Source organism: Bufo gargarizans, chromosome 8, assembly GCF_014858855.1.
Source record: "Bufo gargarizans isolate SCDJY-AF-19 chromosome 8, ASM1485885v1, whole genome shotgun sequence".
Taxonomy (NCBI): Eukaryota; Metazoa; Chordata; class Amphibia; order Anura; family Bufonidae; genus Bufo; species Bufo gargarizans.
In genome coordinates, this window is record NC_058087.1 from 30,069,518 (window position 1) to 30,088,290 (window position 18,773).

The window sequence follows — 18,773 nt, forward strand, 5'->3', positions numbered from 1 at the left end:
GGTCCGCGATCCTTGATGCGGGATGCACACGGCCGGTGCCTGTGTATTGCTGACCCGCCGTATGTGGGCCGCAAAACGGCCGTGTGCATGAGCCCTTATCCTCAGGATAGGTGATTGATATCTGAAAGGTGAGGGTGCGACACCCCTCTCCCCCACCAGTCAGCTGTTCCCTGCAGCCTCTGACGCTGGAACTGGCGCTTTGAATGGAATAAGAAGCAGAGCACTGTTCAGAGTGCAATGGCCGTGCTGCTCAGCTCCGTCTCACTTCAATGAGAGACTAGCTGCAGTAGCTCAGCACTACTCTTTGAACAGTCCTGTTCCATTCAAAGCGCCAGTTCCAGCTCTGGAGGCTGCAGAGAACAGCTGATTGGTGGGGAGAGGCGTGTTGGACCCTCACCAGTCTGATATTAATGACCTATCCTTAGGAGAGCTCTATATTGAGAGCCTGGAAAACCCCTTTAATGAGACTCTGCTGCAATACCAGACTTAACCTATAGACAGAAGTGGCGCTGTCTCTAACAAATAACACGCAGAATACGTTTTATTCCTAACTTTATGCCTTCTGCCTATAGAACGGAATAGTTGACTACGCTACACCATACAGACGAAAAGGGTATACTGATGTATTAGAGGCAAAAGGACACCCTTTCCGAATCTGTCAGGTCAAAGGGACTATCCCATAATGCATCAGGATAGGGCACAAAATGAATATTCTCCGGAAGGAGCTCTCTCCTGTGCTTGTTGGGGGGTCCTGTTACATTGGGGTCCACAACCTTTACATTTCGCCTCTGACTCGTGGCTCAACTAACTTGAAGTTGCTCCTTTTTGCAGCCAAATATCCACATCTCCTAGTGACGGTGCCTGGGGAGTCCTGTGAGATGAAGGAGGACGGGGGACCACTTCTGGATTTCGGACCTGTTGGAGTGAGCATGGCGTCGGAGAAAAAGATTGAAATTCACAACCTGTCTCTGGTATGTCCCCGGCATAGTGCAGGCGTGTCGACGTGTCGCCTGTTACATTGCATACAGTGGTGCTCATCCCCTTCTTCTCACTAGGTTCCCTTCGTTTGATTATTTGCTGAAACCAGTCATTTGCCAATTTTGTCACAAGTTTTGAGAGTGAATTCTGTGCAGATTTTGATGTGGAAAATGCGCCATAATCCACCGTGTGAATATGGTCTTAGGGTGAATTCACATGGAGCTGATTGGTTGCAGAACTGTCCCGTTCATTTGAATGGGGAGTTCGCAAAAATCCACACACCTGCTGCAGAAACAATCCCATTTATGCAACAAATCTGCTGCAAGTGAATTCATCCCTGGACGCTGATCATTAAGGAGGATCTGTATACTCTCCTGAAATGTCTGTTTTTCTTGGAACTTTGCATTGGTCCATTCCTTCTTTATTCCTCCAGGAAATGTATGAACAAGGTGACAACCGAGTGTTACCATTCCTCTTGTCAACAGGTACAGAGTCTGAGTGTGTAAGGACACTCCCCACTGGAAACATCCAGGTGTCCATTTATTCATACATTTCCAGGATGAATAACAGAGGAATGGCACAATGCAGTGTTTTAAATGGGTGATCCTAGATTTAAAAAACCTGGCTGCTTTTTTCCAGAGACTGCGACATACCTGACTATAGGTTGTGTCTGGTAGTGCAGCTCAGTTACATTGAAGTGAATCCCGCACACAAGATGTGGCGCAGATTCTGGAAGGAAGAAGCCTTTTTTCCTAGTCCTGAACAACCCCTTTAAGGCCCCTTTCACACAGGCGTCACGTTTTAGCTCCGGAGGTGTCCCGGGTGCAATGCGGCAAACCCACGCGAGTAGGTACCCAATTGCAGTCAGTTTTGACTGCGATTGCGTTCCGTTGTTCAGTTTTTATCATGCGGGTGCAATGCGTTTTGCACGCTCGTGATAAAAAACTGAATGTGGTACCCAGACCCGAACTTCTTCACAGAAGTTCAGGTTTGGGTTCAAGGTTGTGTAGATTGTATTTTTAACTCGCCTTAATCCACTTGTTCGTGCAGCCGGCATCTCTTCTGTCTTTTTCTTTGAGGAATAGGACCTTTGATGATGTCACTGCGCTCATCACATGGTCAATCACATGATCTTTTTTTTTACCATGGTGATGGATCATGTGACGGACCATGTGATGAGCGTAGTGACATCACCACAGGTCCTTTTCTTGTGCACAGAAGAGATGAAGACAGAAGAGAAGTCGGGCTGCGCAAACAAGTGGATTAAGGTGGATTAAATTATTATTTATTTATTTTTTAACCCCTCCAGCGCTATTGTACTATGCATTCTGTATTAAGAATGCTATTATTTTCCCTTATAACCATGTTAAAAGGGAAAATAATAATGATCGAGTCTCCATCTCGATCATCTCCTAGCAACCGTGCGTGAAAATCACACCGCATCCACCCTTGCTTGCGATTTTCACTCAGCCCCATTCACTTCTATGGGGCCTGCGTTGCGTGATAAACGCACAATATAGAGCATGCTGCAATTTTCACGCAACGCATAAGTGATGCGTGAAAATCGCAGCTCATTTGCACAGCCCCATAGAAATTAATGGGTCTGGATTCAGTGCGGGTGCAATGCGTTCAACTCACGCATCGCACCTGCGCGGAAAACTCGCCCGTGTGAAAGGGGCCTAAGGGTGCACAGAGCAAAATATCTGAGAGTAAAAAAAATTAAATCTGCTTTTCTTCCAAAAACAGCACCACTCATATTCATAGGCTGTGTCTGGTATTGCAGCTCAGCTCCATTCAAGTTGCGCTGTTTCTGCAAGAAAAGCAGATTCCTATTATTTTTATTTTTTTACTAATCTGAGACAAACCTCTTTAATCAGTTATGACTGAAAAATATGTAGATCAAGCCGCTGATCTTTCACAACCGATGGCCCGATAAATGGAGCTGATCTTTCTAGCAGCATACACATAAATACACATAACATCTTTTCTGGTCGTGTCGTTACCCATTATCATTATGTGTATAGATGCCTTTAGTGTGTGCCTACATGTATGTATATGGCATGATATAAGTGTTGCAATGATAACATCACATTACCTTGATATATTAGGTAGATTCTCCATTCCGTATTGAACGAGAGACGCGCTCTTATCAAGTGGACTGTAACTTTTCTTGTGGAGTTTCCCGCGGTGTAGTTCCGGCTCAAGGGAAGATGCAAGTTCTCCTCCAGTTTCGGCCACGTCTCGTGGACATGGAGAGTGTGGACTATTTTCATGTTACTCCAGTTGGGAATCTCACACGGACGGTGCTCAAGGTTTCTGGAAGTTGTAAAGGTAACATTTCACTAAATATTGGGGTAAGAGCAGAACATTGGTCAGTATTCGCATTTCTGTACATTCATAGATGTGCTCCTCAATGCTCTACACCAGGGATCAGCAACCTTTCGGCACTCCAGCTGTTGTGAAAGTATAATTCCCAGCATGCTCCATTTATTTTTATGTGAGTTCTTAGAAGAGAAGAGCAAGTATGCTGGGAGTTGTAGTTTAACATCAACTGGAGTGCCGGAGGTTGCCTACCCCTGCTCTACAGCCGTGCTTCCGAACCAGTGGCTTAGGAGCCACATGCGCCTCTTGGGCCCCCAGCTGCAGATACTATTGTGGACTTGTTGCACCAAGGGGGTAACACTACTTACCATAGTCAGAGCCATATAGGCAGCTGCTAACATTAAAAGAGTTGTGGTGGTAAAAACTATTCCTCCCCTGGATGCTGGATAGTTAATAACTGTTAGATCGGTAGCGCCTGACCACTAGAACGCTCATTGATCACGAGAACGGGGCTCTGAGGCATGCCCGTATGAATGGAGTTGACGGCTGAGCATGCACGCTGTGTAGGCGTCCTGGCCCACGTAAAGAGGAGCGTAAAGTGGAGGAGTGAGTATGAACCACCTGAAAAAAGGTGCCCCATTTCCTCTTATGTAAGGGAAAGGGGGGCAGTAGGATTGGGTGTTGGACAATGGAGATGTCTGAGTGTAGTATCTTGCCTGAAAGCATCACAGTCCCAGAAAAAAAGTTAAAACCAGGGGAAAAAAGTGCCTAACACGTGGTCCTCTGACCCCTTTTAATTAGAAGATAGAAGGATTGGACATGTTGGATTTGAACCTGCCCAATCTTTTGTTCTTGTGTGAGACAGGTGGTGCCATGCTGTATGACATCTGCCTATCTTCATGCATGGCAGGCAGGACAGATCTATGTCTATGACAAGCTGTATGGATATTAGGTAGGCCGAGCTGACCGTTCTTTACGGCTGGGTTCACATCACTGCTTGTGCTTCCGTTTGACGTTTACGTTACAAAATAAATGATACAAAAACGCAGCACAACACGTTCTTGTGGTTCTTCCGGGGAAAAAAAAAAAACAATTTTTTTATTTATTTATTTTTACAATGGAACTCTATGGTGCCACTGTATGAATGAATACGTTTAATGAATACGTTTTTTGTATACGTTAAACGGATGGGAAAAACGTGATGTGAACCCAGCATTACAGTGCCAACCTTCAGTGCCCAAAGAGAGGAACTCCAGGGTGAAGGTCATCACTAGCTTCATGGGTCAGGATTTACTAATGCTCTGAAAGCAATCGTACACTTTCCTCACTTACAGGGTATTTGCTTGGGATCATTACTTTGCAGGGCCCCGTGTTTCTCTCCAGGCGTCTTTACTGAATTTTGGTTTGCTGCAATTGGGTGAGAAGCTTCTACGGACCCTAGAAATCACCAACACCTCAGATGTGCCCGCAGTCTACCAGTTTGACATTGACAGTACTGAAAGCATTTTCTCTTTCGATCATCTGTATGGGAATTTGGGTCCCAAGGAGACTCGGAGCTTAAAGATCACCTTCTGTCCCATGCATCCGATCCCACACTATCGGAGGGTCGCCTGTCTCATCCATCACCAGGTACCACCATAACCAGGAATAAACACTTGCCCTTCAGATTTGTTTAAGGACATTTGTAGATGACTGGCTTCTCCTGCTTTCTCTAGGATCCTCTGTTTGTGGATTTGATTGGCACTTGTCACTCGGACATGGAGAAGCCCGCCATTGTGCTTCCAAAACATCTGTCTGTCTACAGAACAAATACGGCACGTGGACTATCTGTCTTCTCTCCTGACATTCTGGACGCCATGCTGGAAAGTGGAAAGCTCAGGACAGACACCACTGGAGCACTCACTCTTCTTGAACAGGTAAGGCTACTTTCACACTTGAGGCAAAGGATTCCGGCAGGCAGTTCAGTCGCCGGAACTGCCTGCCGGATCTGGCAATACGGACGCAAACGGATGGCATTTGTCAGACAGATCCGGATCCGTCTGACAAATGCATTTGAATAGAGGATCTGTCTCTCCGGTGTCATCCGGAAAAACGTATCAGGTATTCTTTTTTTTTTTTTTTTTCATTTTTAAAGATCTGCGCATGCGCAGACCGGAAAGCCGAATCCGTTTTGCTGGAACATTTAATGCCGGATCCGGCACTAATACACTTCAATGTAAATTAATGCCGGATCGGATTTCATCTGTTCACTTCTTCTTTCCAGGATGCTGATAACCTACCGCATGAGCAGTGCATCCTCCGTGACGCTGCCTCTGAATTCTTTGATGACGAGTTTAACCACGAAGCCTCCAAGCCGACATCCCATATCACTGCCAGCACCAGAGATTTTGACTTTGGCCGCTGTGAATGCAGCTCCCAAGAACCCCTACCGCTTTCTCTAACCAATCACACAAAGGGAAAAGTGACCGTCATCTGGACTTGCAAACCAGACAGCCCTTACCGGATCACCCCCGAGCGGACCGAGATCCCACCACTCAAGTCCACAGCTTTCAGAGTCATCTTCCATCCATCACAAATAAATGCATTGTATGCTGCAGAACTGGAGGGCTTTGTCTTTTATAAGGTGAGCGCATAGAGAAGTGTGAAGGCCCAATTGTATCCGAGTGATCATAACTGGTCAGAGTACGGCTGGATTCACGTGTCACTGTCTTTCTGAAAAGCGCAACGTTTTTCATGGGATTTTTCATGATATTTTTAACAGTGTGATTTAACATTAGGCTGCTTCTTACACAAGCGTATTTGCAGCCCTTGTATGGGCCGGATTTTATGTATCGGAATCCATTGATAATGTTGTATAATTTCCGTCACTATTTTAAATCCGCAGCATGTCCAAGTTTTGTGCGCATTTGCTTCCAAACATGCACATTACAGTCTATGGGAGTGCATAAAAAATGCAGTAAGGAAGGAATACGCATATAAATCTAGATGAAATACTGAAGCAATACTGATGGTATATCATCAGGAATCTGTGCGTATTCTAGAGGCAGAATATGGACGGATTTCAATACGTTTGTGTGAAAGCGGTATTTCCGGTTTTTAATATTGATGACTTATCCTTGTCAATATAACATTCTGGGGGAGATATATCAAAACTGGTGTGAAGAAAAACTGGTTTAGTTTTCCACAGCAACGAATCAGATTCCACCTTTCATTTTCAATGCTTCTTTTGAAAATGAAAGGTGGAATCTTATTGGTTGCTGTGGGCAACTAAGCCAGTCCTTTACACCACTTTTGATAAATCTCCCCCTCTGTTTTCACTTTCTCATTATAGGGTTTTTAGAGCAGCTTCATGTGGAAAAACTTGATTTTTTTATTTTAGCACAAGCCAGCAACATAGCAAAATGTGAAAAAAGTGTAAGGGTCTGAAGACTTTCCGAATGCACTATACACACCGTTTTTGTGCCGTTTTTTCAAACTGCAGGATGCTTTAGACCAGGCATCCTCAAACTGCGGCCCTCCAGCTGTTGTAAAACTACAACTCCCACAATGCCTTGCTGTAGGCTGATACCTGTAGGCTGTTCTGGCATGCTGGGAGTTGTAGTTTTGCAACAGCTGGAGGGCCGCAGTTTGAGGGTGCCTACTTGAGACACAGTGTTTTGTTTTTTTTCTGCTGATTTCTCCATAGACTTTGAAAAACACCAAAATATATGCAAGCAACAAATGTAATAAAATAAAAAAGTTTCACCAAAAATGCTTGTAAATCGTGTTATGTAAAACAGTGGAATGTCGTGGCAATTGTTTTACAAGCATGGACGGAGAACACGAGCAACAAAACAATAACGTTGCATAACTACATCATCCAATGGCAGCAAAGCATGGTGACGATGGAATGTCCCACATCAGGCCTTTAGATTATCTGTTCTATCCAACTTCTCAACTGTCCTGACAATCTTTCTTGAGTTTGTTGTGTCACAATCATGACAACTTGTGGGTCGCTACTGCGCTACCCTGCGATCTTGCGACCTGTGTTGTCACCCTCTTGCTCCTGTCATACTGCTAGGTGAATATGAATATTGTCCGGTGAAAAAGGATGAAAATTGTAAACCCTTAATACTAGAGAACTATACTTGTCAATTTCTGCACTATGCAGTCAATATCAATCTTTTGTCCGCAGGTTTTGCGTGATTACCGCAATGTGAAGGATATCACTATTTGTCCGCCGTGGTGCATCACACTTCGAGCGAGGGGCCATACATTTTCACTGGGACAAGAACATTTTGTTCCCAGATGTCTTCTAGATTCTTCACGGATGGTAAGAAATGTAATAGCGAGATTTATTGGTAAGATGTATGACATGGAGCTTCACATTCTGTCCATCTGTTGCAGGTTTTTCCGCCAGCTAAGCAAGATGGTCACACTTATCGTACTTTACTGCTGCAGAATACAGGGCCTACAATCATGACTTTTGTGATGGATGAAAACAGCTGCCCTGGTGTCGAAGTGAAACCAATCTCTGGTCAACTGGACCCTGGATCACATCAGATCTTACTACTGAGGACCAGTCCTGCTGAAAGTGGACTAGTAAAACACACTGTGCCGCTGCAGCTGAATTACAGCCCTGACTATACTCAGGTGAGTAACATAGTCTTCCCCAACTTAGGCTCCAACATATTCCACTGTATAGCCTGACAGTAGCATATCTTGCTATTAGGGTTCCATTGTGAAAATAAATAAAATAAATAATAATACTGCACGATATACATTTCTTTGCAGTGGCCCGCTATGTAGTTAAGCACAATCTGCTGCACTTTCCTATACAGCTGTAAAAAGGTTTGCTGGCGCATACCACCCTGTCTGGTGTATGAAGCCCTATGGGTACATTTAACATTTGCACCAGGAGTTTTTCCTAGCGCATACTGTACACATAAGGCTACTTTCACACCTGTGTTAGGTGTGGATCCGTCTGGTATCTGCACAGACGGATCCGCACCTATAAATGCAAACAATGGTATCCGTTCAGAACGGATCCGTCTGCATTCTATGTAAAAAAAAAAGTCTAAGTCTAATTGGGTCTCTCTGCCTGAGGAGGTGGTGATGGTGAGTACAATAAAGGAATTCAAGAGGGCCATGGACGTATTTCTGGAGCTTAATAATATTACAGGCTATAGCTACTAGAGAGGGGTCTTCCTCTGGATCAACTTGCGGGATAACAGGCCGAACTGGATGGACAAATGTCTTTTTTCGGCCTTATGTACTATGTTACTATGTTACTATGTAATTGTTAGTCAGACGGATCCGTCCTGACTTTACATTGAAAGTCAATGGGGGACGGATCTGTTTGTAATTGCACCATATTGTGTCAACGTGAAACTGATCCGTCCCCATTGACTTATATTGTAAGTCAGGACGGATCCGTTTGGCTCCGCACGGCCAGGCGGACACCAAAACGTTGCAAGCAGCGTTTTGATGTCCGCCTGCAGAGCAGAATAGAGGCGGAACGGAGCCAAACTGATGCATTCTGAACGGATCCGCATCCATTCAGAATGCGTTGGGGCTAAACTGATCCGTTTGGGGCCGCTTGTGAGAGCCTTGAAACGGATCTCACAGGTGGACACCGAAACGCTGGTGTGAAAGTAGCCTAAGTAGGGCTCAGTGTGCACAGTGTCTTAGACATATCTTTTTCTAAGAAAGCAGGCTGACAGCCAATATAGCCGCCATTATGGCTCCTCCTCCCTAGGTATGCAAGGATCTATTCCCTGCCTCAGATTTTTCATGAATAGAAAGAAGGATGACAAAATAGTGACATCCCTAGTGACAACCCTTGTGGAGGCTTTAGTGGAAGCCTTATTAGTTGTCAACCTGGCTGGCCTGATAATTCTTTAAAAGCAAGTAACAAGCTCATCATTTAACAGATTTGCAGTATGTTGTATTCGCACATGATGGTGGTTATGCTGCACACAGCTGCGCCGTTAATGCATTGAAGAATGTGCATTCTACTGGGCGGTTTTGCTTGACGTCTTCCAGGTGTGCAATTGACCTCTTGACTCTTAGGGCTTATTCACACGACCGTGCCGTAAGGCCCATTATAGAAATGCCTATTCTTGTCCGCAAAACGGACAAGAATAGGACATGATTCATTATTTTTGTGGGGCTACGTAAGGGAGAAACGGATACGGACAGCTGTGCTGTCCACATCTGTCCAGTGCTGTCCACATCTTTTGCGGCCCCATTGAAGTGAATGGGTCCGCACCCGAGCCGCAAAAAATGCGGCTCGGATGCGGACCAAAACCACGGTCGTGTGAATGAGCCCTAAGGACAGAATGCTCTATATACACAAATCAATATTTAACACTCTTTCTATGGTCGCTGATTCGTAGAATCTTACAGAATAGCTAACATCCATTTCCATTTCTCTGTATTTTTTATTTGGCAGGAGATTGTCTTGTTCTCGCGAGCAGAAAGCCCACAACTCTCTCTTGAGTCGGAAGGAAAACTTTACTTTAAGCCGACTTGCGTGGGGAGCCAGTCTGAGTGCCTGTATTCCATAAGGAACCTCTCCAGGCTCCCTGTGCACTTCGAGTGGAGGATCCAGCAGGCAGACTTGCAATACCTTTCAGTTAATCCAAGATCAGGAATTATCAGACCAAATGAAACTTTGGTAAGACGCCAGGCAGTAACCAGCTGGGGGTGAGCCTGCACAGTCTCACTCTATCTAATCAGCTACACCCCCAACTGGTAACACCCCTCTGTACCCTTACTGCAGACTGCTAGCAATTCATTCATAACTCCTAGTAGAAATAATAAAAGAATGGCACAACACAGAGCCATAAGAATAGATGCTTCAGAATTGTTATTACATGGGGAATGCATGAAGCTATTAAAACAGGCATGTCAGGAGTGGGGAGAGGTCCTCTTTAAGGCCTTTTCAGACCAGGGGTTTGTGCAGCCTGTTTATATTGATGACTTATCCTCAGGATGGTTCATCAATATCTGATTGGCGGGTGTTTGACACCCGGCACCCTCTTCGATCAACTGTTTGAGGAGGAGGCAGCACTCCATGCGAGTGCTACTTCCTCTTTATTACACTGCGTGTTGTAATTACACTACGCCACCACTACAGGGGAGACAAGTACTCACTCCATTCAAGTGAAGTGTAATTACACTGCAAGCGAGACGACGAGCAGTGTAATGACCAGGAAGCGGTGTTCCCGCGGAGCGGTGCCTCCTCCTCAAACAGCTGATCGTGGGGGTGCCGGGTGTTGGACCCTTGCCGTTCAGATACTGATGACCTGTCCTGAGGATAGGTCATCAATGCAAACAGGCTGCACAACCCCTTTATTTACTGAGAGCTTTCCCCTCTAGTAAAGGAAAGTGCTTACTGGTTATTGCAGGGCACCAGTCACACAGATATCACCTATTACTGGGGAGGTGGTAATACCCAGTGAGCACGGTCCTCTGCAGTGAAGGGGAGCGCTAGGGATGAGCGAATCAGCTTCGGATGAAACATCCAAAGTCGATTCGCATAAAACTTTGTTTCAATACTGTACGGAGCAAGCGCTCCGTACAGTATTAGAATGTATTGGCTCCGATGAGCCAAAGTTATTACTTTGCAAATTCTCGCTGGGCTTTGGGTAATAACTTCATAAATTGATTTCTACTGTAAAAAAACATTTCCCGAACTCGGGTTCGGTTCCAAGTGGTTCCTTGGAAGTGAACCCGAGTTCAGGAAATGTTTTTTTACAGTAGAAATCAATTTATGAAGTTATTACCCAAAGTCCCGTGAGACTTCGCAAACTAATATCTTCGGCTCATTGGAGCCAATGCATTCTAATACTGTACAGAGCGCTCACTCCGAACAGTATTGAAACAAAGTTTTTTATGCAAATCGACTTCGGATGTTTCATCTGAAGACGATTCGCTCATCCCTAGTCGCCACTTAAGCCCCTGTTACACTGGGCGATTTTCGGGGCAAGTATTCACAGGGACACTCATTCCTGATAACGGGTCTGTATAATCGTGTTGTGATCAGTTGATAAATGAGACATCACTCGTCTGTTGGCTGATTTGCACCTTGCATCAGAATGAAATATGTAAGATTACACACAGACATGTGCCGATGATAATCAGCAGAACTAAATGAGGGAGGAATGACTGTGGTAGCAATTGTCCCTAGCAATTATGTGACCATGCGGCCCCCAGACTAAAACAGATTGTGCACCCTGCTTTAGTTCCATTTTAGATACATATTGGCCTAACTCGATCCATGTTATTGTGTCTGACAGGCACAGAGGTGGTCATTTGTGCCGCAAGAAAAACGAAATTACTTTATTAAAGCCACTGTATTAACATGGCTGGACGATCGAAGCCCGAAGAAGCGCTACATCCTGCGTATCAATGGCGAGGGCTGCAGCGGCTGGTTGTCGGTAAGTAAGGCTGCAGCACGATCTCTGACTCTTCTTCCATGTCGTCCATCCCACCTATCGTGTATTATTGTCTCCCCCAGACGGAGCAAGGAGTCGGTCGACCTGGGGAACATTTTGGTCGGGAGTTTTCAGTCATGTGATCTGCTTCTATCAAATGAGGGTGATTGCACGCTGGAGTATACACTCAGCGCTAAACAGGAGGTTTCGGGGCCATGTGACCCTGATGATGTCATCAATGACCCTGTGGGTGAGTAACTTCATATACACAATATGCTACCTATTATACATTATTGTGGTACATGACATTTTAGAATGTAACGTTCTGAAATTTTCTAACTTTCTTTGCGTTTCAGTGTCTCTCTGTTTTCAACATCTCAGCTAGCGATCAGTGAATTGAAGCATTTCTTTTTACATCCTTACCGCTCACTTGCGTATTACAGATGTACAATGATTCCTTTTATTTCAGTGTTATACACAGTCGAGTCACATTATTATGACCACGTGTTACATAAAGTGATGGCATATCCCAGCAACATGTCATTATTTAATAAGATTGGAACACCCCTTTAAGCTTTATTTACACAAGACTCTGTTTCAAATGGATCATACCACTATACTGTGCCAGGTCATATGATGGACCCAAACGGTGCCGGATGAACTGCATTACCTTTATAATGGGGTCCGTTGTGATGTCTGACATTTTGACGACAAAAACAATGCTACATGCAAATATCTTAGATTTTATTTCGGCCCGCGCTCAAGTCTGTGTCAGTTGCCCGCCAGTCACGGCTGACTTATCTTCTCTTTTTCTCCACAGCTCTGGAGTTTGAACATGAGAAGGGCAGACTGCCAGCACGTACCAAGCTGAGGATCAGAGCCATGGCTCGTCCTGCCCGCCGCCTCGCCTACACCTGGACAATCAACTACTGCGTCTTCTCTCCAAAAGGTCTGTTCGTTTCAGTGTAACAGGAAGTCCTTGTTAACTCCTCCACAGCAGAGCGGCGGAGATGGAAGCCGTGCTTTACCGCAGCAAATTCGTTAGATGGCTCCGCGCTGTTCAGTCTTCCGTATTAGATGAATAATAATGAATTATTGATGAGTAAAGTGAATCTTCTACTGGTTATGTTAACTTGTCATCTAGCATGCTTCACATGCCGTGGGACTGCACCGTGTGTTTCATGGGTTGTGTCTGGTTTTGCAGCTCTCCTTCACTGAAGTGAATGGAACTGAGCTGCAATACCGCACACATCCTGTGGACAGGTATGGCTTTTTTTTTCCGAAGAAGCCATGTTTTCCTATGCAGTAACCTGCCATGAATGTTAGTCAGTCTGACTGTTCTCTGTCTGCAGCTCTGGATCCTGCAGAGGCCGTCAGTGAGGAGCGCTTTCTATGTACTGTGACGGCACAGGGTGTATACCCAACCTTCTCTGTGGTGGAAGCATGTCCGGCCGGTAGCGCCGGTGCCCTCAGCAAGACCCAGCTCTGGAAGCTCTTTTCCCTGGAAAGATTAAATTCCTGCCTGCAAAGTGACCCCACATCAGGAGAGCTCATATACAGGGTGCCCACACGACACAGGTATCACCAGATGGGGTATTACGGCTGGAAAGCAGCATCCTGATTCCTTACTAGGAATGAAACCTGAACCATTCTGAACCCACAGACAATATGATAAAAGGCATTTTTGTACTTCCTGCACAGCACCCGCAGATGTCCTTCTGCAAACACTCCGGTTCTCCTGGACTTCAACTTCGGAGCTGCTCCTGTAGGATCAGAGCCATTCGTCGCCGTGCTTCTACTGGAAAATAAAGGGGTATTACCTGTCAGCTGGTGAGTGTGTGGTGAGGTAGTATGACAAACTATGGCCCGAGCATTCCCACCTTGTACGCCTCACTGTTCTATGGTCACACACAATGGCGGTTTACACACCTGGTGACTGCATGGGATGTAAACGTCCGGCCCCCGTTATTACATATACCCTGTACAGTCCCATTTATTTCTTTAGTGACCTATTCTCACATCATGGCTTTTGCAGCAATTTTCAAAAAATGTGTTAATAAATCCTAAAGGGGTATTTCAGGGTTTTTCTATTAACAGCCTATCCTCAGGAGGCAGAGGAAGCAGGAGGAGCAATGGTGCAGCGTGACGTGGGCCTGCCCTCGGTGCACTTAACTGCTCATTTGGTTATGGATTGAAAGTACTTTTTCTCCAGAAAGAAGCGATAGATCACTTAGGCTACTTTCACACTAGCAGCAGAACAGATTCAACAGGATGTTCACCCTGTCGGATCCGTCCTGCCGCTATTTCCCCGTGGCACCGGACCGCAGCTCCGTCCCCATTGACTATAATGGGGACGGGGCAGAGCTCCAGCTCAGCACAGCAGTGGACGGCAAAATGCCGCCGGACTAGAAGTACTGCATGTCTGACTTTTTAGTCCAGCGGCCTCTCACCGTGAACTGCCGTGCTGCGCCGGAGCTCCGCCTCCGTACCCATTATAGTCAATGGGGACGGAGCGGCGGTCCGGTGGCACGGCAAAATAGCGGCAGGACGGATCCGACAGGGTGAACAAGTGTGAAAAGCTTTCAATACATTTAGTTGAGTTAGGATACTTTCACACTAGCGGGTGATCCGGCAGGCAGTTCCGTCGTTGGAGCTGCCTGCCGGATCCGCCGATCAGTGTGACAACTGACAGCATTTGTAGACTGATCCGGGTGCGGATCCGTCTACAAATGCATTGCAAGAATGGATCCGTCATGCGGATAGACGGATTCGTCTTGCGGTCTTTTTGACAGTTTTCCCGGTCTGCACATGCTTCCTTCAGTTATTTCGCAATGCTGGATCCGGCACTAATGCAAGTCAATGGGAAATAATGCCGGATCCGGCATTCCGGTGACTGATCCGGCATTTTGGATGAACATAATACCGCAGCATGCTGTGGTATTATGTCTGGCCAAAACGCCTGACAGTGACTGAACGGAAGGCATACTGATGCAAACTGAATGGATTTCTATCCATTCACAATGCATTGGGATATGCCTGATCAGTTCTTTTCCGGCATAGAGCCCTTTTGACGGAACTCTATGCCGGAAAAGAATAACGCAAGTGTGAAAGTACCCTTAGCCCCACAAGACATGCGCCTGGTTTAACAGCCGGGGAAACACGCAAAAAGTTATGTAGTGTGGCAGTAACCCTATTCCCTTGTTGCTTGGCCTCTTTTTCCAGGCTTTTAATATTGACGACCTATCCACAGGATAGGTCATCAATATCAAACTGGCGGGGGTCCGCCAATGAGTTGTATGAAGAGGAGGCATGTGCCGTGCCATCTCCTGTCTCCCTTCCTGCTTCCCATAGACAGAGCAGCAGCGAGCAGGAAGAGAGACAGGAGAGCCTTCTGTTCATACAGATGATCGGCGTGGTGCCGGGTGTCGGACCCCCAACTGATCTGATATTAATGACCTATCCTGAGTATAGGTCATCAATATTAAAAGCCTGGAAAACCCCTTTAATCCCTTGTCCCGCCATGCACTTACTTATGGCTACCACTGTGGGGAGATTTGTCTGTATTTGCTGATTAATGAAATCGTAATCTATTTTTGGGGGGTCTGATTCCTATGAGGTTTGTGCTCTTCCATAGGGATTTTTTGTTTCCAGCGGATCAGCAGATAGAACTGGAATTCTGGGCTGAGACCTGGGAGTTTGACCCCAGCGAGATTCACCAGATGAGAATTCAGGACAATAAGCTGTTTACCATTAGCCCCAAAGCAGGAAATCTAAAACCAGGACAGCAGCAAACGGTACAGCTAACCTACAGGTGAGTAACACGGATACACACGCTGTACACTGGACTACAGGCTCCCAAACCTGTGTTGTCATATATGACAGAATTTACAATCCGTCACGTCTGCGCTTTTTACAGTGGTGCTTGAAAGTTCACATACTTTTGGGACACGTTGGACGATTTTCTTCAATAAATAAATGGCCAAGTCTAATACTTTTTACTCATTTGTTTAATTTTGTTCTTTTAAAAGATATAATGTATTGAAAAACTTTTCTTATTTTCCTGTTGTTTTTTTAGGGCCGAATTGGGAATAAAATAATAGCAATTCTATTTTTTGTTGAAGGGGGGGGGGGGGGGGGGTTAGTTTATACCCGTCCATCATGTGCTCTAAGTGACATGATAGGTTTATTCTGTGGGTCAGTACTAGGGATGAGTGAATCGACTTCGGATGAAACATCCGAAGTCGATTCGCATAAAACTTTGTTTCAAACTGTACGAAGCGAGCGCTCCTTACAGTATTAGAATGTATTGGCTCCGATGAGCCAAAGTTATTACTTTGCGAACTTCAGAAATTGATTTCTACTGTAAAAAAAACATTTCCTGAACTCGGATTCGATTCAAAGTGGTTATTTACCAGGGCTGTACAATGCGCCACACAATGTCACTTTGAATTTTTGAATTTTTTTCGTGTTTTCTTCTGTGCACAGACATGATTTTGTCGGAACTGATCGTCTGCCCGTCCTCCTAAAAGTATCACATGGCCGCGAGATTCTGGTATGTTGTATCATTATCCCTGGGCGAATGTGCTCTGTGGTCATCCATATTGATTTTGATACTAGCCTTCCGTTACCAGGGCTAGACAATTCCTAGGCACCTAGTAGATATCTGTCAATGTCTATGAATTTATGAGAAACTGAAAAAGTATAATTGACCCTTACAGGAGTTTTCCAGTTTTTCGCCACCAGTGCCCCATTTTCAATTGAAATTGGAGAATCCACCTTTCACTTTTCAGAGCCCCTTTGGAAAATAAAAAGTAGAATCTGATTGGTTGCTATGGGCAACAAAACCATTTTTTTCCTTTACACTAGTTTTGATAAATCTCCCCCAATAAGTTCAACACTCTGTGCCGAATCATTGTTTGCCAGACACAGTGATGTACTTATTATAGAGGCTGTGCTTGGTATTGCAGCTCAGTCTTATTCACTTGAATGGAACTGAGGTGCAGAAATGCCATGTGATCCATGAACATGACATCACAGGCCTCAAGGAGAGACTGTGTTGCTTGTGCGAGCGCCATGGCCTCTTTAATTAGCTGAATGGCGAGAATGCAGGGAGTTAGTCCCCCCCCCCCACGGATAACATTTAAAATAAAAGTTGCCTGCAGCCACCACTAGGGGGAGCTCCCTGCATCAGATGTATACTGTACGTTTTAATAATATTGTATGCTGTCAGCTACTAAGTGGTGTGAACGTTGGACCTAAAAATTACATGATGTCAAAAGGTGGAGACTTTAAGTTCACTTGCCGCACTGAGAGGTTGGATGCTTTGAGCCCTGAGGTAATACTCCGAGACTGTGAACTTTTGAAACCTAAAGCATTCATGTGCGGTTCTTCTTTTCCAGCTAAACTTCATTGGGGTCACAGTACATAAGGAACAGCGCTACGTGCATTTCACCTCCACAAAACATCGCTTCACTCCAGTGGCCATTGGCACCTCAAGTCCTTCAAAACAGGTAAGAGGCTATTAGAATGGGTTGTCACTTTATATATTCTCACTATTTGGGTTGTCAGCGTATGCAACAAGAATTGTACTTGTATGGTGTTACCCGAAGACACAGTTAGGCAGTGAGTACCTTATGCAATTGGTTCTCCTCTGCCTACCAGGTGCAGCTGATTTGTATCTGATCTTACTTGTCATATGTTTCTAGATTTATGAGCTGTTCAATGGGGGCTCTGTGGCCGTAATCTATGAGATCCAGCTGGAACCCCTGAGGGAAGTCCAAGAACAGAACTACCACCACCCTATATTCCAGTGTCTGAACCCGCGAGGGGAAATATTGCCAGGGGCAACTGCATTTGTGGAATGGATCTTCTCTCCACTGGAGGCAAGAACTTATTCGGTAAGCATTGTCTACACCTTTTCCTATGCATTGCCTACGCTTATCAATTTCCTATGCATTGCCTACGCTTATCAATTTCCTATGCATTGCCTACGCTTATCAATTTCCTATGCATTGCCTACGCTTATCAATTTTCTATGCATTGCCTACGCTTATCAATTTTCTATGCATTGCCTACGATTATCAATTTCCTATGCATTGCCTACGCTTATCAATTTCCTATGCATTGCCTACGCTTATCAATTTCCTATGCATTGCCTACGCTTATCAATTTCCTATGCATTGCCTACGCTTATCAATTTCCTATGCATTGCCTACGCTTATCAATTTCCTATACATTGCCTACGCTTATCAATTTCCTATGCATTGCCTACGCTTATCAATTTCCTATGCATTGCCTACACTTAGGGTATGTTCACATGGGGAGTATATACACTGCGGATATTGTACTGCAGAAATGCGAGCAGAAAGCTCCCAGAGTTTACAATATGGAAATGGGCCTCTGGTGCAGATTTCAAATCCACAGCATGTGAATTTATGCTGCGGATTTCCACTGTGGATTTCATTCTTTGCAGCGCACATGGTGAGATCTGCAGCAAAATCCACTACAAATCTGTAGGCAACTAACTTTCACATTTTCCCTTGGATTTACAGCAAAATCTGCATTAAATGTTTTTACACCTGTGCCCATACTAATGGAAGCATAAAGTAGAGACAGGCGAGTTGATTTCAGCGTCGGTCATTTATAAGTTAAAAGTAAGTGGTTGCCGAGAACCAACATCACAATCATTGCGGACCTGGAAAAGAGTCCCGGCCACCTGAGAAGAGTCCTGGTTATTCATGAAGTCCTGCTCCCCCCCCCCCCCCCCCACCTGCTGAGTCTTCTACCGAGTTTTCTCCTTTTCTGCCAATCATCAGCAGGTGGGGGAGAGCAGGAGATTATGAATAACCAGGACTCTTCTCAAGTAGATTTGACTGGGCTGCAATGGTTATGATGCTGGTTCTCAGCAACCACTTACTTTTAGCTCATGAGTGACACACCGCTGACATCAGCATTTAGGTCACTATTTTATGCCGCCCTCAGTGAGGTCAACATAAAGTGGATGACGGGTTCCCTTTAAGGATCTGTCTGTCTACTAGAGGTGGAGTTACGTCC

General features: G+C 45.2%; 1 protein-coding gene across 1 annotated transcript in view; it reads left to right on the forward strand.

Moving 5' to 3' along the window:
• Positions 1 to 18,773, forward strand: part of CFAP65 (cilia and flagella associated protein 65) — a 50,825-nt gene that overhangs the window by 14,894 nt on the left and 17,158 nt on the right. Inside the window, exons 7-23 of the mRNA XM_044304232.1 lie at positions 832 to 971; positions 3,087 to 3,309; positions 4,664 to 4,929; positions 5,016 to 5,216; positions 5,564 to 5,923; positions 7,475 to 7,612; positions 7,687 to 7,932; positions 9,734 to 9,958; positions 11,583 to 11,732; positions 11,814 to 11,970; positions 12,541 to 12,669; positions 13,073 to 13,298; positions 13,422 to 13,550; positions 15,355 to 15,531; positions 16,206 to 16,272; positions 17,120 to 17,230; positions 17,426 to 17,617. Of these exons, the coding sequence (XP_044160167.1) occupies positions 832 to 971; positions 3,087 to 3,309; positions 4,664 to 4,929; positions 5,016 to 5,216; positions 5,564 to 5,923; positions 7,475 to 7,612; positions 7,687 to 7,932; positions 9,734 to 9,958; positions 11,583 to 11,732; positions 11,814 to 11,970; positions 12,541 to 12,669; positions 13,073 to 13,298; positions 13,422 to 13,550; positions 15,355 to 15,531; positions 16,206 to 16,272; positions 17,120 to 17,230; positions 17,426 to 17,617 (3,137 nt within the window). The remainder of the gene's footprint in view (positions 1 to 831; positions 972 to 3,086; positions 3,310 to 4,663; positions 4,930 to 5,015; positions 5,217 to 5,563; positions 5,924 to 7,474; positions 7,613 to 7,686; positions 7,933 to 9,733; positions 9,959 to 11,582; positions 11,733 to 11,813; positions 11,971 to 12,540; positions 12,670 to 13,072; positions 13,299 to 13,421; positions 13,551 to 15,354; positions 15,532 to 16,205; positions 16,273 to 17,119; positions 17,231 to 17,425; positions 17,618 to 18,773) is intronic.